The sequence below is a fragment of the Myripristis murdjan genome, chromosome 1 (genome assembly GCF_902150065.1).
Source record: "Myripristis murdjan chromosome 1, fMyrMur1.1, whole genome shotgun sequence".
NCBI lineage: Eukaryota > Metazoa > Chordata > Actinopteri > Holocentriformes > Holocentridae > Myripristis > Myripristis murdjan.
In genome coordinates this window covers 35,820,430-35,844,174 of record NC_043980.1, presented here as the reverse complement: position 1 = coordinate 35,844,174, position 23,745 = coordinate 35,820,430, and the positions used below count along the sequence as shown (strand labels likewise).

Sequence of the window (23,745 nt, the reverse complement as noted above, 5' to 3'; positions counted from 1 at the left end):
TCAGAGCTAAAAATATTCATGGAAACATCTTGAATCTGGATGTAGCAATGGTCTATTTAGGAGACAGTATCACAGAATAACCATCCACATAAAGTGCTTTTGGAAAGTGATCGCCATTAATTCTGTCCTGGCACCGCTCTGACATTTTAGCAGGGTCTGTGCAAAGATGGTGTTAAGCTTCACAAAATAAATAGTAACTTGTGTAAAAGCTATTAAAAACTAAAATTCTGTCTATTTTGACTAGGTTGTAGGGATATCTTTTTGGTTGCTGTTGTAGCTGCTTGACATACATGTTCCTAATTGCACATACCAGTGATATTTCTACTATTCTTGAAATTGCAGCTTCTAATTTATAATCATTTCTTCACACAGACAAGATTTGGATTGGCCAATCCTGTTTACACACCATCATAGAATAAGTGTGTGTGTCCACACACACTTATTCCTAAACACAATATAATGATCATTTGTTAATGAAAAGGTCCACTCAAAAAGGTGTTTTTCTATGAAACGAAATTTAAAGTTTAGGATCGCTGAACATAAGGCAGCTATAAGAAACAATAACCTTGACTATGCCATCGCTAGACATTATAAAGAAATGAGTCATGGTTCTATTGCCTCCCTTAGATTTACTGGTATCGAAAGGGTGCTACCTAATCCTAGAGGGGGGAACACTGTGAAACAACTTTTGAGAAGGGATAAATGAACTGTCCACTATTGAACCCTCAGGCATGAATGAATCACAGGACTTGAGTTGTTTCCTATAGACCCACCGGAAGGATTCTTATGATTAGTGTTGTTGCCATGGTATCTGCCTACTTGTCTTTTTGCCAGCATGTATAATTTGTGATGTTGTGTGATTTTGAACTATGTGTGTATTTTTCTAATATACTGATTGCTCTTGTATATGTTGTAATATTGTGGGTTGACTGACTTCATGGGATTTTGGTGTTTAAACACTATACTTATATTATGGTATGGAGATGGTATATTTTTCTATGACTATTTGCTCATCTTAGGCCTGTTAGGATGTTTGTGATGACTTTGTGTAATAAGCTTAAGATGCTGGCCACTTGCTTAATCAGTTTTTACTAGAGACTATTATTTATTATGTAATGTAATTTGTATTTATACACTGGAGGGTATCTCGCCTGATCATAATGCATTTTGAAAAATTATGAGTTTTAAGAACCAATGGTCATGTGAATGGAAGGTGATTTAGTCACACCTGGGCGAAACGCTGTGTTCGCTCGAAATAAAAACTAAGTAAAGTCATCACGGTGTGCGGTAGCCTGTTACTCACTTTTATGATTCTATAGACTATCCTGTGACCTACCAGCACCCGATCCGGGGCTGTGCATGGATATGTGAACTTGAACTTTTGGTGTTTTTCTTATGTCTATGTCCCCTAAAACATCTGACCTTGACTATACTTCTTATCTTTAGCCTTTTCCTTTTTTTTTAATTCCACCCTGTGCTGTTTTATTCCTTTTAATGTTTTATTGTTATTTAATGTGTTTCAAATGTTCCTCTTTTTATTGTGAAGCACTTTGAGCTGCAATTCTTGTATGAAAGGTGCTATACAAATAAATTATTATTATTATTATTATTATTATTATTATTATACTGACTTGTATCTGTGCAAAGGTACGTCACAAATCTGACAGCCAATCCTGTTGACTGACGGGGCGTTGCTTTGTGTTATCATTAGCATAAGCCCCACCAGTCACGGTGCGGGTGCTGGTCATGTTGGGTTTTTTTTTTCCAAAAAAAAAAAACAACATGACCAGCTGGAAATTGCTGCTTCACATGAACAATATTAGCATAAAGAAGATATTAGATTAGAATTAGATTTTTTACTACATTTTTTTTTACTACATTTTTTGTTACATTATCAAATACAGTACAATTTTCATGAGTGTCACAGCACTGGACTTGGAGCTCTGTTTACATGATCTTAGGTCTGCGCATTGTTAATGAGGGCAAGGATTGGTTAGCAGTTACATTTCAGGCATTTGAAGGCAGTGAGGGATGTTTTTTTTTTCATGGGGAAAAAACTTCTAAATATGTAATATTGATGAACAGAGATTATTTTTTTAGGGGTTTAATAAATGGCTGGGGGGGACTTTAAATTCTACACAATTATGCTTACACCAATAGGAGAGTGTGACATGAGATCTGGGGTTGACTTTGGCTGTATCCTCGCTGGAAAAACCACGTGAGCCGCCGCTCGTGAGCGTACACTGTTTGACCCGAGTTTGTCCCTGTATTGAATCTCTTCTGATTAATCACTCATCTATCCCTCCTTCCCCGCTGGTCTACGGAAGGCGGTGACCCGAGCCAGTTGAGTCAGGCTATATTACAAGAAAGGGAAACAAAGGCTGTTAGAGGTTTCACAGAGGTTGCGCAGGTCTAAGTCCGGCTTCCATAAACAAAATAAGACTAGTAGGCGTCTGCTGGGAGCTCTTAGTAATCCCGGAATGAGACAGGTGCTTTACTGACAGTCTGAGAGATGTTTGGATAAGAAAACACCAACTCCCTCCCAAGAGAAGGCACTGCGTATTTTCAGACATCGACTCATGTCTCTCTTTTGGTATGAAAACATTAATGACTCGACTGGAAACCGGAGGGAGCGTTCAAAAAAAAAACTTGAAAAACTAAGAGCGCGAGATTGTTTCACGTCGCCTTTTTTGTTTCGCGTTCTCAAAAGAAGTGCTAACAAAACGCAGGCGTCATTAAAATGTAGCAGCATCTAAAACCTAAGGGAGCTTATTTTAATTAAGTGCGACGCCGTTGCATAGTCATTTATGTTCAGAGGACAAGGTTGCTGCTTTTGTGCAGCAGGAGGCGAATAGCCCTAATTATCTAAATCTTTTTAATGTCGTCCAATTATTTTGTTGCTCAGTGTGAGACGAAGGGTGTCCAAAGTTTGGTGGAGTTCAGTTTTTATGTTTTACTGCAGGAGGTTCAAACACGGCCACCCAATATGCTGTTACTGGTGGTGACTGGAGGCCAGTTATTGTTGGCTGACTGTCGAGGAAGTAAATGAGGTTGTTTACCACGAGGCCACAGAATATGTGGAATTCGAAAAGAGAGCCACTGTGTCGTATGTGTGTTTGTTACAGTGTGTGAAGGAGCTGTGATTTTGTGGTGTGAGCCACCGGGAGAGACAGAGAGAGGGAGTGTGTGTACGTGTTTTGCCTGAGCATTCACCTCTGCTCTGCTGGCGGTTGACTATCCCCCCCAGGGTCCAGCGGCGGTCCAGCCTCTTCAGATGGGCTTTGCGTCTCTTAGTAACTGATGAGGATGAGGAGCAACCAAAAAGGGAAAACAAAGAGATGTGGATGTAAGGAGCATGACTCAGCAAACAGAATAAAGTCAATAAAAGCTTTTGTTAGTTGCAGGGAGGGAAAAAAAAAAAGTTCCACAGTAAGATGGCAAAGATAATTTTTTGTGATGACAAAATAGAGTCAGTGAGCGTTAGCAAAATGCTAAGAAGTCAGATGCAGTTCTGTGAAAGCACCCAAACTGTTTTTCCCCCCCTCACTCAAAATTTCACACGGCCCAAAAACACATTGTGCAATTTCAAATAAATACAGATGTGAAGTGAACAGCTATTTCCTGCGAAGTGGACTGTTTGGAAAAAAAAACAAAAAAAAAAACATCCCAGCAGCCACATACCATGGCATATGATAGGGGGATCAGAGGCGTCAGAGTGAAAGGTGACATTTCAGTTCATGTACATCACCACATGCAACCCCCTTATTTTAAAATGAATGAAGACATGGGGGGAAACATTCCCCTTGTGAATCTGAAACTTGAATCAAAATCTCCACTGCGTGTTGGAATAAGCCCTCTGGCTCGCACTGGCCATCAGCAAAATAATGACATGTTTTTCCCATTTTCCTCTCCCACACATATAATCAAAGTCAGCCAGCGGGCATCTTGGAAAAGCGACGGTCCGGTATGGAGTTTCACTCTGAGTGGCATGAGGACCTGAAGACAGCTCTCGGGCCCTGTTGTACACATGTAGATATTTCCTTACAAGTCAGACAGAGAGCGGCTGTCCTTCCATCCGTCTGACAAGGAGAGCTCTCCTCAGGACAGACAGAGGAGCTGTAATGTGCACTCGCCCGCAACTGTTCTAAATGCACTGTGTCTGTAATGGTTTCGTAAATCCCAAACTTTGAAAACGGACACAAAAGACGAAAGTGAAAGGACAGGAAAAAATCCTACCACAGCACACAGTATTGAGAGCAATGTTAAAAATTGCAGGTTCTTCATGGAAATATTAAACATCTTGTATAAATAGCTCCACTTCGCATGAACAGTGAGTCATGTTCAAGGCCCCTTATGTGCTGGAAGTGGAACTTGTTCGTTTTCTAAGTCACCACAGTGCCAACCTTTTGCCCTTTTTACCTCGTGTCTCCATGAACTTTAACAGTGAAATTCAGGTCAATCAGACGTCACCCTTCTCTACGTGGGTGTTTCACCGCAATGTACAATACTGTCTATGAAGGCTTCGCTTCTTCTATAAATAACATCTACAATCCATAATTTCCACCGAGGATCATTTTTTAAAATTTATTTTATTCATGCATGGCATTTTGTAATGTGTTACAGAATCTATTCTGTAAATAAATCTGTAATTTCTTGTAGTTATGCATTTGATAAAAGGATAAAACCTAAACTATGCGCCTGCCAAAACCATGACTTTTCTAACACCTTAACTCAAAATCTGCTTTTATAATAATATAACATAACCGTAGTAATAAACTTTATTTGTTTAGCACCTTTCATACAAGAAATGCAGCTGAAAGTGCTGTACAGTGCAGAAATGACCTGCACCGAGGGCTTCACATGTCAATGGACATCGAATGAACACAAAAACAGGGACAGAATGCCTCACAGACTAAAAACACATGATGTCAAACAACGCTTGACCTTACTTCTAGGATGTCCAGTGATCATATACAAATCATACACAGTATATACATAGAGCATATATACAGTACATATAGAGGAGCACACACTAGTGCTTTATGGGTGATGGGATTGAGAGGTATAGTGAGGGTGTATGCATGACTGGCATGAGTGAACCTATATGCTGACTTTCACACACTGACTTGGCAACTAAAATTGTAAAATCACCTGGTGTGTGAATGTAACACACATCAGTGTAAAACTCGTGACTCCTTGCATCTCGCCTGGAGCACCAGCACACACCTCCCTTATTATGAAGGGCCCTTAGGGCTCTGTGTGGCCTAAACAGCACTTACTATAATTCCCCTGAGCGCTGCACATTGCAGGAATATACCGACCGACCATATGCACCTAATAAAACCCATTGTTGTGTAAGGAGTGCGTGTTCATAAGCAAAACAAGTTGGCGTAGCACTACTGTATTCTCCACAAAAGAAATATAGGGCCACAGATCAGAGATCACCATCGAAACTGATAATTAATTAGGTTTCTGCGGTGAGACTGTGCAGAATCTGCAGCTGCTGTGCTCTGAACTCTCCTCTCCGCCGTGTTTGGCCTCTTGCAAATCTATATGATAGGTCAGATAGTCATCTGTGGTTATGTTTCCCTTTCCTGACACAGCGAGTCATTTTCCTCTCTTAATGCATTCTCAGAGGCCACATGAAGAGAAAAAGACATTAATGAGGGAACGGCTAGACTGAAATGGCACTTGTCTCTCTCTTTTCTGTTAATCTAATATCATTTCTAATCCTCTCCACCTTCTGCCCCTCTCTCCTCGTCCGTCCCTCTCACTCAATTTCATCCTTTCATCTCGCCATCTTTCCCGCTGTCCTTCATCCATCCCGCCCTCTCTCTCTCTCTCTCTGTCTGTCCCTCTGTTACTTCGTCATCGTCTCTCTTTCTTCCTCCCGTTCCACCCCTGCCATCCCTCCATACCAACAGCCGCCACCCTCCTCCTGTTGACCTCCTAATTGAAATATCAGCTATGGGAAGGCACAAAGGGAAATGTTATTTCGAGGTAATTTCAGCGGGCCGGGCTGCGTCTGTCGGTTCCTCTCCAGTGAGCCGCGCTGTCACTGGAATTAGGTTACAGGCCGCGCCGAGATAATGAGATGTAGGAGACGACAGGAGACTGGAGGAGGGAGATCAGAAATACGAAGCGACGATGTGTGCAAACACAAAGACACCGGGCCTAATGGGAAAATGGGAGACACTGATAGAGTGTGGGGGTGGAGAGAGAGAGAGACAGAGAGAGAGAGAGAGAGTCTGTGTGTGTACTTGTGTGCTCGGCATAAATTCACTTGAGTGCACAGGTGAACAGTGAACGAAGAGAATGAGGAAGCCAGTGCATCTTAATGAGAGTAATGTCAAATGGTGCGTGTGTGTGTGTGTGTCCCTTTCAATGTAATGACTAGGTCCAATCCACATGACTCTAAAGCTCCAGCACCATCACTGTGTTATTTTACTTCAAGCTGCTGGGGCAGATTTCTCAGGGAGACCCACGCGTGTACGTTCACCCCCCTACTAAGTGTGTGTATGTGCGTGTGTGTATGACAGAGAAAGATAAGGAGAGTGAAGATATGTGAAAGGAATGAGGGAAGCAAGAAAACAGAGGCCATGGCAGCTGTGCAGGAACTATTATAGCGCTGTGTGTGTGTGTGTGTGTGTGTGTGCAGGAGAATGTAAACAATGCCACGGAGCACGGAGGCAGCGAGGGTTGGTTGGATGTGGTGTTTTGTGCAACACTAAACCTTTACACCACGCCTGTTTCTATGATAGAAAACAGTGTCCGTGTGTGTGTTTGTGCATCTGCAATGAGTAAAGGAGTGTGTTTTTATGTGTTTGTGGATGCATGACCCACTGAACGTGCATGCACGCCGGCATCGGGTGTGTATACTTGTGTGTGCGCGCCGTATTTCACTATGTTTGCTCCCCCCCGGGTCACACAGCAGAAAGGCGCTTACGGCACGGTGATGAAATGCTCCATCCGAACGGTCAGACTAAACACGAGGGCGGAAGAGGTCATGACAAAACAAGGCTCCCTGCAAGAGCTGGAGCCTCTCATGGGAGCTGAAAGGAATTTTCTGGAGTGCCAAAATATCTGCTGTGCACAGACAGCCCGGTTTGGTCAACAGGCATCTGGCTGTGGGTTGGTGCCATTTTCTGTATGGCGCTGCGACTACGGTCTTCAAGGCTCCTAATGTGTGACTGGAAGTGTGCGCAAGCAGGCTGCGTGTGTGGGTTCGTGTCTGTCTATGTGTGTGTGTGCGCACGTCCGTGTTGAATACCGACTCCGCTGCTTTCTGTGTCAGATTGAGACGTGAGCGCGGAACCGAGCGCCTGCCAAAGCCGTTCTCCCAATTTATGATGAAATCAAGGTCTGCTCCAAACAGACATTTCTAGAATAATGAGTCATGTAGGATGACGTTTATGTGTTTGTGTTTTATGAATCCAGCAATCCAGTAATGTAAGTTTATGTGTATTTCTGTGCATGTGTGTGTGTGTGTGTCTGTGCTAACCTTCTCCAGTCCGGGACGTGCCCAGATCCAAATCGTCTCTGGTTCCATTCTGTGAGTCCAGGTATGTGGCCGGCACCCAACCCTGCTCCTCCGCTGTACTTACAAACCACCAACCTACAGGAAGACAGGGTGACAAAAAGATACAAAGAAGGAGAGAGAGAAAAAGAGACAGAGAGAGAGAGGGAAAGAAAGAGTGAGAGGAAGATATTAGTGCAGCTAACCATCAGTCAGTTAAAACAAGGCCTGGAGGGCGGCAGCGAACAGTGTTGTGCTTGGATTCAGAGCTCGTTCCCACGTTGTGATTTACAACCAACAATGGAAATTATAGGTCACAAGCTGCTAGTCTCTCAGCAGCGCAGTTTACTGACGCTGTGTATCAGCCAGCGTGTGCACTCGCCTCAGCACCATGACGCTTCATTTGGTGGGTGCTCACACTTTGAAATAGTTTTGGGCTGTCCTCCGTACGGGCTCGACGGAGAGCCGCGAGGTGGAGTCACGGCGGTTTGGATGTTTCACCTACTTGGAAAGTCCTCCTCATGACTAAACCAGGCCCCGATGTTGAAAGACAGGGGAGGACACTGGAGAAACAGAAGTGTTTTCGGAGCTCCAAGTGAAACACTGATTGATCAACAGAGGTTTAAAAAGCACTTGCTAGGGCTAAGAGAGATGAATCTGTTGGAAGGGAGCTGTTTTACTGAAGCACCAGTGGGTTTTTTTCTCTTTCTGTCTTTTTTTATTTTATTTTATTTTTTTTTTCCTAAATGGTCATTGAGTCATTATGAAATGTGTTGCTCGGATAATTAAATGCACTGCTGCTGTCCTGGCCCGATCTCCTGCGATCACAATGAGTCCAATTTGGATAAATCGAAAAACAAATGGCTGGTGTACAGGAAGCTACAGTTGTTGCAATGTTTTTGGATCATCTTTTAGGTATTTTTTGGGGGGGTTCTGCCTCAATAGCTGACAAAGAAACATTTGAGGATAAAGTAAGGACATGTAACCAAGGTCCACGGCTGGATCTGAGCCCAGGAGGTCATTAATGATACATCATGTTTTGCAAAATAGCTGACGATCCCATCTAACCAGCCCTGCAACATGCTGAACTGTGTCCATATATTTTATCTGGCCATCTATCCTTTGTTTCTTGTGCAGCAGGGCGCCTTTATAGCCGACCCTACACTCTGACTTCCATGTGGAGTGCACAGCAAACGAAAACACAATTTTTCCCCCCACGGGAATCAATGAGGTATCGCATTACATCACGTTTTTTACATCATTGCCGCGCATTTTAATGGATCACAACTCCACTTACTTCACACTCTTCCTGACCTAACTTGAACCAGAGGAGAGCTCACGCTTCTACCCTTATTGACTAATGAGACGTTTGTGGTCCCATCTACACTATTCCGTTATGGTATCCATTGCGCTGACTTGACAGGATTACAAAAACACATGTCACTTTGGGCGGCAACCAAAACCAAGAACTCGCAAAAAGCAGGGAGGCAAATCGTCAACATCGATCATATTTTGACATCTAGCGTGTGTCATTTTTCAGCGTGGTGGGTGTTTACAAAATGCAGAGGCACGCCAAGCATTTCCTTTGCAGCATTTGGAATTGATTGAGGCCTGCGCTTATAGTATCGTAAATAGTAGGAAAAGCAACGCATGTCACCAAGTCCAAAAATCAGGAGATGTGGCTTCATTGACAGCAGTCTCTCACTAGAACAAAATCCATTACACACACTACTAAGCCTTGCAGAATTACATAGCATGGTAGTTTTAATTAAGGACTCAAACTTCTACTTACAAGATAGTCCAGTAATTTTAGGCCAAAATTGGGGTCAACCTAGGACAAATTGCAAGAGAAGCAAACTCAACTGATTTTGTATCCTCAGTTTGTCCTGAGTGAGGGGAAAAAAGTCCCAAGAAATCCCATTGGTGGAAAGTTTGGAAAATCACCTATTTATGGCCACATAACCATTACCAAAAACCACTGTTTTTAACACACGGGGGAAAGGGGTTCAAAATTTTACTTTCAGATATCACTATGAAAATTCACAAGTTGATTACACACACCAAGACAAGAAAAAAAGTCAATTACAAGTTCTTTGAATTATTCTGTTTACACATACACATGCATATCACACATTATCTGATTTGATATGCGCTAATAAGGAATATAAGGAATAAATGCCAGAAGAGACATTTAAACAGTGAATTAAAAGGTTACTATATATATAGTAACCTTGAATTAAAAGGTTACTATATAACAGTGAATTAAAAAGTTACTATATAAACTTTCCACCAATGGGATTTCTTGGGACTTTTTTTCTTGGGAGTTTTTTTCTCTTGCAATTTGTCCTAGGTTTTTTCATAAAATGACTGGACTAAGAGCACGTTTGAGGTTGTCAAATGGGTGAGGCAGAGAAAAAGACAAGATACAGATATGAAAGCAAGGATGAACCTGATTTTTCTCTCTCCAAGTGACTCCAACAGTTAAGTCATCACCTCTCCTATGCACTCACAACCATATGGCGTCGCTCTCTAAGGCAGTTCGAGAAGCCCGGGTGAATCAAGCCATCACGCCCTTTTTTATTTCCCGGCAAGTCACCAAGTCATATTAACACACTTTCTGAATGATGTGGAAAGTATGCTTGTATCATAGAGTTGCATCATGGGGAAAGGACGGGAAATGGTGAGCAGAGGTAGGGTGTCTTTCTGTAAAACGACTACAATGTAAGCGGGTATTGGTGCGGCTCATGGCTTGACATGTTAACGGGGCACATTTCAGTTGTTTGGCAACATTTTTAAAGCCTGTTTGAGGGAAAAGCCGGTTGAAATCCGAAGCCACACAGCGGTATCTAGGGTACTTTGGGTACTTTTCCTGGTCAGCTTGTATGTTCTCGCAGCAATCTCAAATAAATGCCAGGGTTTCATTTGCCCTTGTAAAATAAAACGTCTCGTGAACCAAGAACGAAATTTAGGAACATGATCTTGGGAAAATAACTACAAATGCCCGTCTACCCCTTCATCTTCGTGGTGATGTGAATTTATTTTCTGGAATATGCGCTGTTCAAATGCCGCCACTATAGTAAACTACGCACGGCTCCAATAAAAGCAGTGCTCAACTTCATCTATGCCAAACTGAGAGCGCTGTGCAGCAAATACACTACCAGGCATTAATATATTACTGGGTTGACAGTCAGCAGACCACAGTAGGAGAGCCTTCCCTGCCCCCTGCATGTGGCCTCAGCTCTCCTTATACCCATATAAGCACTGTGAGGCCGGAGCCACCCTGACTGTGACAGCTTCTGTGTAGCATAAAAAACACCACAGGCGACCCGGCTTCCAACACACACTCACTGACATACACAAGGGATGAAATAATGTTTCGAGTACGCCTTCTTATCATTCGGTCTGGGTCATACCCACCCCTTTTGCCCTCCCAGTTGAGTGAAATAGTGTCTTAATTAAAACGTACCAACCCTTCACATACACAAGCACATAAAAACATACGGAGGCACACAAAAACACGCTCAGTGCCAGCAGGAGTGAAGCAGTCTCCCTCTCTTTCTGTCTCTTACACATACAAAAGCCCGGTAAAATATTGTCTCCGTTGAATTCCCCGACAGCTGGTACTGTCTAGCAGACAACACAGGGCTTAATTCGAGTTGAGGGCCGACAGACACACAGGGATTTCGCACAGTAGCTGCAGTGTGGCCCATCCACTCTGAACTTCCTCAAAGTCACGCTGGCTTTCCGTGGCGCCTCTGTACCCACCCGGCCGACGCTTCTCTGCCGCTCGCGTAGACGCTACGGCGCAGTCTGGCTTCTCGACAGGTCAGCGGAGCTCATTTTGTACCTGTCAAGATCAATTTAGGCTCCTGTGCAGGTGAACGCCTGAGCTGCTGCCTGGGGTCTGAGGTCTGAGTTTGACTGCGCGGGCCTCGGTTTCCCGTGAAACTGGAACTGGCACCGTGATGATTTGAGAAGCCTGACGTTGCGGTGAGTAATGATCGCCACAGTGGGAGGACTTGTAAGCTCAGGAGGGGTTGTCCAACTTCCCCGTGGGCTGTGAGCAGAGGTTGCCTGTTTTAAGTGTGGGTGGGGAGTGATGCTCTCTCAATGGCCATCTTCAGGGTGTCCTTGAGGAAGGCACTTAACCTTGTGTTGGTCCAGTGGCACTGAAGCACAAGACAGTGGCTTTGTGGGAGAGCTGCTGCGTGGGAATGTGTGCAACTTTTATGAATGAATGGGAGAGTGAGCAAAACGCATGCATGCTCAGAAAAAAGAAATGAGAAATTCCTGGGCAAACATAGATTTAAAAAAAAAAAAAAAAAGCTAGACCTCTCTGAAGACCCCAAAATCCATAGGCAGTTGCAGCATATCTGCACATTAAAGTTGTGCAAAGAAATGCAGAATGGCATATAATGTTATGAAAAATAAAATTGACATTTTAGGGAGCTGCATTATTGTGCTAATTCTGTTTAACCCTCCTATTGTGCTTGGGGTCAATTTGACCCCAGCCAATGTTTAACGTCTCTAAATAAATGATTAACATCATTTTTTTTTTTTTTGCTTCATATTTAATGTAATGGGCACTACCGGGTAAAGATGAAATTGACATGATGATATGTTTTCAATGTCCTGTACACACTTTGTAATGCATTGGTAATAAATAACAAAAATCGTTACTTAGAAATAATATAAAGCCATTAAAACACCAAAAATTAATATTTCTTTCCAATTTTAGGTCAATCAGTGAGATTTTATGGTGAATTGAATATTTTCCATTGTCGCGTAATAGGATGTATAAGTGGAGGTGGGAGGGGAGTTATGTTTTTATTTAAAGGGCTATTTAGGTCGTCAACAAAGAAACATAAAGTATTTGACACATAAACTTTGATAACAATTTTAGTTATAATAATTTTGTGAAAGTTTAAACTGCAGGGGTCAAATTGACCCCAAACATAAAAGATGTTCAAATGTGAACATAATAGGAAATGTGAACATAACAGGAGGGTTAAATAAACTGGAAGGGTAATATTGGACTATAATATGGTGTATGTGCTGTACATGTTATTATTAGTCTAGCAAAGTGTCATTTAACTCTTTTTTTTTTTCAACCAATTGTGTACAATATTACAATATCTTGTGATACAAATCATATTGTGAGTTGTGAATCGTGGCACGCTTTGTATTGTAACGCACTTGCCAATACCCAGCTAGTTAGTTAGCACCCTAGGCGGCTTCCACCCCTACTTTGAGAACTACTACTGTGGAGGAGAGTGTAAAATTTTAGATTTTGAGTCCTGTAGGGTTCAACCTGTACCAAGCCCAGCAGGGTCTGTACAACTGAGGCCACTGGAGCTCTGTTTTTAACTAGTGTGAAAGGTCCGCCCCAGCAATAAGAATAGCCTGGCCCATATGAAACGCATTAGAATTTTTATAGGCTGATTCATTGCAACTAGTCAAAAAAGCTAGGGAAGAATTGGATCCACCTGCATGGAGGAGAGCACAAGCTCTGCAGAGAGACAAATTCAGGAGCTCTTCCTCTTTATAGCCCACCTGGCGTGAGGTAGAAAAACAGATTAATAAATCTTCCACGCCGACAGCGGCTGGAGGCGACTGTTTGCCATCATCTGCGGCAAGTGTGAGCTCCCCAGCTGCTGTGCATCACACCTTACCTAGCTGGAGCTGATAACAACGTGTGTGCATGTGTGTGTGTGTGTGTGTGCAATGACAGGAAATAAGACATGACATGACAGCGAGTATATGAAATTAATTTTGAGAAAATGATGATAAAAGATGATGCTGATGCTCAGAGGGGGAGACAGACACACCTATATAGTTAACCACAGAAGTGGAATGATGTGGCTCTACCAATTAAAGTCCTGGCTGCGGCATTTCCAAAAAGCTGACACAAACTCTCCATTGATTCCAGAGTAAACAGCAGACATAAAGCATTTTAGAGCATGAAAGACTTTCCTGACGACAATTCATGAATTTGGAGGGCCAAAGAAAACCAATTCTGACTTGTTTTCATTCAGCTGCAGAAATTCCTTAGGAACGGCTAGGGGGATTCGGGTGGCTGGTTTTCAGAGGTAAATATATCTGTGTATCGTGGGTGTAGCCAGGACAGTATAGCCAGGTAGGAGTATCTAAAAGCAGCGCAAGATGGGGCCTAGACATCATCTGCATGGACATGAATCTCATCCATTTGCGAGTACTCCGAGGCATTCATGCACATTTGCTTGTGATGTGTTTGCATGTGCTGCGAGGGGGAAAAAAAAAAAAATGAAGAGTAACTCCTCCGCCAGGCTAGCAGATCCTTCTTGGTGCTTTCTCTCTTTTCACTTCTGCACAAGCGCACCAAAACATGCAGAAATAAAACATCCTGAAGGCCAGAAACAGAGTGAAGTAGTCTCTATCCTCTCTCTGTCTCTTTCTCTCCCTCACACACACACACACACACACACACTCACACGCAAACACATACACACAAACAGCAGGCCTCATGCTCCATCATCTGCACACATGGTAGTGTGAGGCTAGGTTTTGACAGGACCCAGTTCCCCTATAAATCCAGCTCTGGAGAGAGTGGGCACAGTAAAAGCAGATAAATGAGGACCAGAATGACTGCTGGACCCCCTCGAATACACACACACACACACACACACACACACACACACACACACACACTCCACTGCAAATCCTCTCACAGAGTGTAGAAAATACTAGAGACATGGAGTAAAATGCGACTGGAGATACAGGTAAAACGCAATGAAACAAATATAGAAAGATGGATGGAAATACAGGTGGAAAATGATCGAGTGAAAGCGGGAGAAAACCGACCAATCTCGCCCTGCTGGAGTGAGTTAGCAGCATGACAAACATTGGCAAGAAGGGAAATGGACTGACCCTCATATAAGAGAATATGATCCGTTTTCGCAGAAAAGCTGTCCTGTAGGAGGAGATCTGGGGCAAGGTTTGGCAGCCAGATGGAGCAGAATTACTCACAGTCAATTAAACCCGAGCGAAAATTTGGCAAGGCATATGCACGGAGTGATGCATCAGCTGACCACTTTATTCGCAAGTCCTCACTGGCAAGCAGCGCTCCAACGTCCAACCAAATAGATGAGAAACGAATACAAGCACTTTCTTGCTGGACACGTAAGTCTATGGCTTTCTTGCTTCAATTCAAGGCAAAAGGCCGAAGCCGCGATCAAAGGCCGCCTACGTCGCGAGCAAATGCACCAGTTTCACTCAGACACGGTGAATCACTACACATGTATGCATGTGCATGTACAGGGCTGGCTGTGGAAAAACAAGAGTCACACTGGCCAGGATGGGGAGTAGGTGGTGGTGATGAGGGGGTAAGGCAGCAGGGGCAGCTGTGAAATTGAACCCATGTAGAACAGGACAAATAAAAAGGTGGCCACGTAATGAAGTGCACGCTCAGGAGCCATCTGTCCATACAGCAGGATGGAAGGGCGGACTGTTGTTTTAACAGGTTTAAATCATCATACCTTGTTATTGGTGGCAGGGTCCCCTCTGTGTTTGTGCATGTGTGTGTGTGTGTGTGTGTGTGTGTGTGTGTGTGTGTGTGTGTGTGTGTGTGTGCACTGCAAAAACTCAAAATCTTACCAAGATTATTTGTCTTATTTCAAGTCAAAAATGTCTTATTCCTAGTCAAAATATCTCACTACACTTAAAATAAGACATGATCACCTCAGAAGTAACTTGTTTTTAGACAATTGTCTCTTGTTTCAAGTGAAAATTTGCTTGAAACAAGTGAAAATTTGCTTGTTTCATTGGCAAAATTTGTTTCTTGTTTCTAGCTAATTTTCACTTATTTCAAGTGGTCACTTATTTCAAGTGGTCAAGTGAATTTTCACTTTTTCCACTGGCAAATTTTGCCAATGAAACAAGCAAATTTTCCCTTGTTTCAAGTGAATTTTCACTTGAAACAAGTGAAAATTGTCTAAAAACAATTTACTTCTGAGGTGATCATGTCTTATTTTAAGTGTAATGAGATATTTGACTAGAAATAAGACATTTTTGACTTGAAATAAGACAAATAATCTTGGTAAGATTTTGCGTTTTTGCAGTGTGTGTGTATGTGAATGTGTGCGCATGAGGTACAGCGATGAGCAAATCCGTCCCAGAGCTTCTTGCCTTGCTTTGCTTGAGTCCTGCCGACCTCAAAAGGAGCAATAATGTATGGCATTTGATAGGAGGAGAACATGAAGGCTCATTTCCTGTGTCAGGAATTTTTTTTATGGTGCAGGTGCGTGGTTAAGTGTCCCACCTACTTCTTACCTCTTTCCCTAAAGAAAATTCTGTAGTGGAGCAGATCTAACATTTGTACTATTTTTTTTTCCTAAATGGATTTGTATGCTCTTGCTCGTCTTTCTGACATAACACACCCAATCGGGCTTGTTTTGGAGGATTTATGAGGCGCTGAATGACTAATGACTAATACACAGAAAGGTTACACAGCAACACCTGCTGCCACCTCTTTCTCTCACTCTCACACACAAGCACACATAAACACTCGTATGCATGACCAAATATGAATATGTGGGGCAGGACAAGGGCTGTGATTGGGATTTCTTTCAGTGCTGAGCTCTAATTGGAGTTTCTAACAATGTCATCCCTCAGCAGGCAATAATTGTCAGCGTCCTCCCCCGGAGAGGGTGTGGGTGAGGTCACGGTGAACACAGTGGTACAGCAATTGAACAGCGCATGCAAATCATGGACTGTCAGAGGGTAAGGCCTTGTGGGAGAGGTTTGGGGGCATGTGTGATGAGATGCACGATATGCATAGATGTGAAACATAAACATAAAAAATGCAAGAGTTGGGGGTGAGAAAGAGCGAGATGGAGGTAGAGAGAGACAGATTAAAAGAGGATGGTACAGAGGAGAAAAGAAAAGACATGGAGAAAGAGAAAAGAGAAAAAAGACAAAGGAGGAAAGAAGAAAGAGAGCGAGCCAGCAGATGTTTGGCTGGGGCTTCAAAGCTGTAGTATTCCACACAAACTCTCTGTCCAAAAACAACACCAAACACTTTCCTTTCACTTTTTCATTCTAGGAGTGTCAGGACAGTCATCAGACAGTGACGGCGGCTTGAAACGCGCCCGTTCGGGGCAACCCAAGAGGTGATTGCGAGTCTTGTTTCCTCCTCTCGGCTTCTAATTAGGAACAGATCTTCCAGGGAGCGGCGAGCCAGGGACGCAGTGCTGCTTTTCAGGGCAGCCGTATTGAGTTGCCTGCTTGCCTTTCTGCAGAGTAAGCAGAAGCGGAGATACAGGGAGAGAATGCACTCAAAATAGCAGCACAACAATTGTGGCTGTCTAAAACCAGCTGTGAAACCGGCCACACTATCATCTTTATCAAGGATTACACCAGCCTCATTAATGTGATTAAGCTACAACAAAACATGGCTGACCTAGATTGTGGACTGTAATACTATCCCATTCAATGTAAATTCCATCTATTCAAAAAAATCCATCCAATTAATTTAGTAGATGCACTGCATCGACTGAAATCCATTTCCAGCTGACAAACAGACAAAATTCCCAACGTCACCATCTGACTGTGCCCAGTAAGTTAGGCTTTGAAATCGTTTCTTAACGTTCTTTGGAGCTCTGAAATATCACATAGCAAACTGGCAATGAGCATCCATGTAAAACAGCCCAAACTCCTTAATGGGCACTTCAAAGCTCAGTCTCATAGTTCAACCCGGGGCAGGACAGAGGGTATCCGAGCCCATTTCTTGCTGTTTCTTCCTAGAAAGTCACAGCCTATTTCAAGACCCTGGTCTTTATTGACATTGTCTAACATGACAGAAGATGGAGGCGCTACATCCCAGGACGAGGCTCGTGTTACCTGGTTGAAGTTTTCATAAAACGCAGGGGTCTGGTTGCTGAGGCAGTCCTGTTACAAGTGTAAGGGGATAGCCGGCTGAAGGGCTTTCATTAACCCATGTTGACTAAACATCACGCTCAGCGGGGTCACGCTAAACCCCTGCATTGATCTTCCATATGGCGTGTGCGTGTGGGAATGTGTGTGTGCTTGAATACCTCTGTGTGTCTGTGCATGTGACTCAAACAAACACAAGGCACCCTCCAGCTAGGATGCCCTCCCCTCCTCCATGCTAACAATATCATCATGCTCATTAAAAAGGACCGGACCCTTCCAGAACTCAGATGAGAGGCATGCAGCAATCTGTCGGGTTTCTGCCAGTATCTGCGTACATCTCTTTGCTATGATAATTAAAACATGCTGTTTTGTACCTTACCCCCTAAAGGTAAGTCTTTGGCCGGCTTTAAGTGCCACGTCTCAGTTGAGCCTTCGCTATCCCGAGATTCTCGGAGCTCAACTCGGAGCATAACTGAAGCAGGGTTTCGGTGTTTTTACCGCCTGTGGCTGCATGACGTGACGCATGATGATACCTCTTGGCTCAAATATACCAGTCTGAATGACGCTGTCAGCCTGAAGGAAATGCAAAGGTTTGCCTACAGCCTCACATGTGAACCCTCGTCTTCTCTGATCTAAAACATTCTTGAAGCTAGCCCTCAGTGCCCCTTGATTAAAGACATACAGTTCAGGGAACAACCTCAGGGTAAGGGTATGTCAAACTAGGGTCTCTGATGCAAAACCTTGTAAAAAAGGGAAATACCATTCAGCATCGTAATCTGGGATTTTGATCATTTATATGGCCTTGGGTAGTCCAATCAATGTTTCATATGCAATTATCAATAACAATTCCCTACCCAAAGCTTAAAGTGAGAATCAATACTATGTTCCCACAGCTGATTTACATCTCAGATTTGCTATTTTAGGCCCACTGTCAATGCTGTGATATATTGCAAAGGGATGAGATCAGATTTGAATGCTTTAACTTCAAAGAGAGACTACATAGGAGACCTCCTTGTCGGTATAGACACTGAAACTGTCCTGACTCTGTGTTTACTGTTGGTTAGCTATGTTGCGGTTTATTTATGTTACTTATTGCTCAAGTCACAGCATATGGCATCAAACGAGTGTCCTGCCTTGGGAAAAAATACTTTGAATCCAATCACAGCGGTCAATCTGAATTGTATGTCTGCAACGCGATGTGAACCACATTTCAAGCCACATATTTAAGTGGCTTGTATCTGATTTGAAAAGATCTGATTTCATGAGGTTTTGTGCTGTCCGCGCTGCTTCTCTGAACATTCCTCTATGAGCCCTGACTGTGATAAGCTTTTGTTTGCTCATACAGTATTTGAACTTCTGCACCCTAAAAAAACGTTATTGTAAAAAGGGTGTTATCTGAACCAGAGATGTTTCCCAATACCCTCCGAAAATACACCCAGGGAATGTCACAACTCCCCTTTCCATCTTTGCCAATGTTTTCTCAATGGGGTTCGGCATGACACTGCAGATGATAGGGCTGATCTCAGGTCAGAGAAAATGTAAGTGAACACCCGCTAATACACACTGACATGCTCCGGGGCCGTAGTTCTCAACTTTGGGTTCCGGGACCCCCAAGGGTCCTTGAGGGATTTTCAGGTGGTCCCAAGAAAAATGGGGAATATTTGGGGAATGTCACTATTATTCCACTGACTTGAAGTTAGCCAAATTAGAAAATGTATAAGAAGACTATTTTGTTCATAGGCTTCATACTGTTCACTGTTAATCTGTCAATCTACAGTATAGACAGTTATGGAATCTTATCAAACACGGGTCCGTCGCCTGGTGTGTATCAATTTGCGGGTCCTTGACACCAAAAAGGTTGAGAACCAAGTGTTCTAGGGCATAAGAATAACCTCCAACATCAAAGCCAAGGCTCCAATTTGGCTCTTACTCTTGTTTCTTAACACAAAGAAGAGCTACTTTGGGATAGTTTCTCCTACGTTTTGTTACTAAGCTCATCAATGCTAAAATTCTGAGGTTTATTTTCTTCATTTTCTTGCCTTCAAGTCTTGACCTTTTTGAGTCACTACAGCAGAAACAAGCAAGAATTATTTTGTAGCCTGAAGGAAAGGTTTACTCAAAGCTTTCTGCAGCTTGTAGAACAAATGACCTGATGCAGTGTGAGGCTTTGACACTAACTTTTAGCTCAGGGCTTTCTCCTCACAAAGCTGATATACACAGGAAAAAGCCTCAAGCCAGACCAAGCAAAGCAGTGAAGGACAAATCTCTGGAAAGAAGTTCTGGTTTACACTGAGTTCTGCCAGCCTAACCAGATCCCCTGGGCACTGGGAGAGGTGTGGTAGAAAAGAGCTTGCCAGAACTCTTGGCATCAGCTCTCCCTGAAGCAGCATTCTACCTGCTGACATGCAATGGCGCATAACTGGGAAATTTCCTTAATGTCTCCATGTAGGTTTCAGCAATTTATGGCTGAAGTCTAAAAAGAAAACATTAAGGAACTTTTATCATCTTCCAAAATGGGGGATTAGCCTAATCTGGCAACCCAGCAAGAGGTCATAGACTATGTGAGGTGTACAGTGAGGTCCAGAGAGAGGTAAGTAAATCTGTCTAATCTCTTTAAATCAACTGTGACAAAATGCCCCGTAAACTTGGCAAGAAGGAACGCCAAGATATTTGGGCAAATGGCTTCTCCGGCTGGCTTTGCGGGCTGGGCGGCATACTAACCCAAAGGATCCTGTTTGCAGCTTAGTGTCAAGGTCCTCCTGGCAGATCCATTAGGCTCGGATGATGAAATGAGGAGAAAGTTTTTTTTTTTTTTTTTCCATATCCCCCCATTGCGGCCACAGAATGGAAGGCTAGCTGCTTACATTTATCATTCATTTTCTGAAATGATGATATCAGAAATTGAGTGAGAAAAGATCTGCAGAATTGCTACTCACGAAGTTAAACGCTCTGCATTTATCCAGGACATCACCGGGAACGAGAGAATTCAAGTCCAGTCAAAAACATTAAAGAAACAATAAAAAACTATTTTTTTCATGTGTACCTATTACACGTAGCACTCATTCCCCATGCAGGAACGGTACAGCCTAGCAGCCATCAGTCAAATGGCATTTGCAGATAATGCTTAGCTATTGTTTTGTACTGCATTATGCCAAGGGTTTAGCATATCTGCACAATTCAGATACCAGGTAAACTATCAGTGCAGCGGAACCCCTTAAACTTTGATTTTGCTTTAAAGTAAGTACCTTCAAAATTAGAAAAACATTTTGTTCCATACTGTAGGACAATGTCATACATATTCCATAAGTGCTTTTAGCAAAGCTTCATTGAAGAAACATCACGCTTACACTGAAATATTCAAACCCAAGATGCCATTATTTTATGGCTGCACCAATACATCCAACAGAAACTATCTAGCTGTCTTGTGCATCTTTTTTCCACACTTTTCCCTGTAATCAAACAGGACATAATGGGTATCTTTGGAAACCTTGGGATTCCCACTACAATTTCAAATTCAATTCTATGGGTTTGGACAAAGCTTGGCCACACAGCAATGGCAAGGCCACTAATAGCACTGGCAGAGTTGGGGAGGTTGATAAACTAGCTTTAAAGAGGCTGAGCAATTGTCTAACTTTCTTTCTTTCTTTCTTTCTTTCTCCAGGTTTCTAGGAATCATCTGTTAATTGTCCTAACTATGTAGATGTTTCTTCTCTGTCGTTTACACATAAGATCACAATGACCTCCTTTTTAGTCCAACACACCATATAACTTAACTGGTCATGCATGCGGATTTATTTTTTCCAGCTGAGACATTCCTCTCTCCAGACGCTCCGTGGGTTCCCATGTCCGCGGAGGAACCGGAGGGAGAAAACCAGGACAGTGGCCCAGACATGGCCTCCCCGCCTCTCAGAGACGATTCCGGCGTGTCCACCTTCCTGGCCCTTCATAAATCTCTCTTTACTAGATAGCAGCTTGTAAATCCGAAAACAATTGCGCGTGGACGCAGACACAAGAGACATGTCCACCCAAACCCAACTCATCCTCCCACACACGCCCTACCGACACACACAAAACCGCAAGAGCTTATAATAAATATTCACTGCACACCATTACCGTCATGTCAAATACACACACAGACGCAACTGCCGACGGCTGCTGGGTCTTGTTGACACACTACAGTGAAACAGCTGGGGCTGGACTTGAGCATGCAAGGCCAATAACTTCTCACAGGGGTATAACAACAACATCCGACTCCGGAGTTGAACCCATTACTGTATCAGGTCAAGACGGCAGGAACCAAAAAACCGCAGCAGCAGTGGTGTAAGCTGTTTCTGGTTGGCACGTATGATGCATGATATGGGCCCAAGTGTTTACAATATGTGGATGGGTAAAAAAAAAAAATTACAAAAAAGAACACACTACATCGAGACAATAAGAAAACATGGATTTCTCCATTGAGAGAGGCTTTACAGACCTTGCCGTGCCCCTTTTGCACGTACTGCCTAGGGTCTTAAAAAGAAAGTAAGGGCTAATTAATGGTCGGATTGGGGTGTTAAATTACTGTCGGTGTCTCTGCACTGAAAATGTCAGAGGAAATAAGCACTCGCATACTAGGAGGCCGCAGTAAAGCCTTGAAAGCGGGAACGGGGGGGTTGAGGGATATTATACGAGCTCTCAGATGTGTTTGCCTTGGCATAGCCGCCTAGTGATGTCATCATCAACATCATGGGCCGCTGATCCACTTCTGTGGCTCGGTAAGGGGTAACAATGCATGTGTTTAAGCTTTGGGCAAGACACCGAATGCCAAAGCCGAGACGCTGCTCTTGATAAGCGCATAAACCGATGTTTAACGTGCACCGACTACGTCAAGGTTCAGATGCGTCTGAAGGAAAACACAGCATCGCTGACGCCAATTACAGTGTGGTTTTGGCACGCTGACAGTCCCGCTCTTTGTGAATATTCATGAAACAAAGCGCTTAATAAAATACACGCGCCGAACTCAAAAGCGCTCCTGGCAACTGAAGAGGCACGAAATAAAAAATAATCTTCCCCCGAAGTTAAAAGTTGACATTAACAGCTGAAACCACACAAACGCTGCTGAGAGCCGGAACCAAAGGCATCCACATCCTTTACGTCACCCTTCAGATGGCATTATCTTCCCATTAGCCTTCAGTTTAGCGTTTTTGCCGAAAGTCACATCACCATAGTCTAATCTTTTCCCAGCTCTGTCAAAACTTTATCTCGCAAATATCTCATCGTACGCTGACAGCAGGTGAATGGGAGATGTGACAAAAAGCGGCGCAAACAGGCTGATGCGTGTCATCCATGGAGCTTTACGAATTCATAGAAAGCCTTGAGGAACTGTGAGCTGGTTAGGTGCTAAAAGTGACTCATTAAGTGACATCATCGCTCGAAGATGTGCAAGCTAAGATAACTGGGGACAAAACAAAAATCCCACGCATCATCAGTGCACAGTTAAGAGGGCCTGGATTGGAAAGGGATGCGGTGTGTTTAGACCAAGTATTCGGCTGATGTCAGAGCTGTTGTGCTGCTCGCCTTGAGTTGTGCAAGCTGCTGGCTGTCAGTGGCGAGCATGGAAAATGAGCTACAGCTCTGTGATTGCTAAACAGAACTTGGACGAGGGGGGCGAGATGAAAAAGCGAACTGCTGCTTCAAACACCATCAGCGCTCTGCTATTTAAGCTTCATTGTAAAATGTTTCTCAGTGAAGTCAGTGCTTGCAGCCCTACTGAGAATTCGCCATTGCTTCCAGCAGCAATATGGTTGTTATCATGCTATTATTTGTTAGTGTGGCAAGATTTTGAGGTTAACTTCATGGTCTGTTTACATTGGAAAACAATACTTTTGCTTTCCTCAGAAACGTTGCTGCCTTTTCACCTTTTGCAGCCCCGCTCCAAGACAGGCAACAACTGAAGCAACATCCCCCGTCTTACTTATGGATAATTAATTATGAATTTTGTCAACAGTCTTGTTGCTGGAGGCAACAGACTGGCCTCCAGCCATAACTGTGCCCTCTCTCCAACTCACACATACACACACAAACACACACTGGTGCTGCTAGCCAAGCGGCACCTCCAGGTGGTGCCAAGCCCCAGTTTAGTAGGTAGGAGACTGGGAGAAGAGGGGAGAGGGGAGAGAGGGAGACTGGAGCAAAGGGAGGGGAACAGGAGTGGGAGATTTTTGAGGACAAAGGGGTTAGACGAGGGGGGAGTGAAACCAAAAGAGCAGAGGGAGAGGAGGAGAAAGAGGCAGAGAGGTGATGAGTGAGCAAGCGTCTCTTTCTGTATGCAGATGTGTGTT

General features: G+C 43.5%; 1 protein-coding gene across 2 annotated transcripts in view; it reads right to left on the bottom strand.

The window, feature by feature from the left end:
- sh3pxd2aa (SH3 and PX domains 2Aa) overlaps positions 1–23,745 on the bottom strand; it is a 107,902-nt gene that overhangs the window by 11,909 nt on the left and 72,248 nt on the right. For both annotated transcript variants that reach the window (XM_030065098.1, XM_030065108.1), the window contains exons 8-9: positions 7,502–7,615; positions 3,214–3,297 (exon numbers count right to left, since the gene is read on the bottom strand). In XM_030065098.1, coding sequence (XP_029920958.1) covers positions 3,214–3,297; positions 7,502–7,615 — 198 coding nt within the window. The remainder of the gene's footprint in view (positions 1–3,213; positions 3,298–7,501; positions 7,616–23,745) is intronic.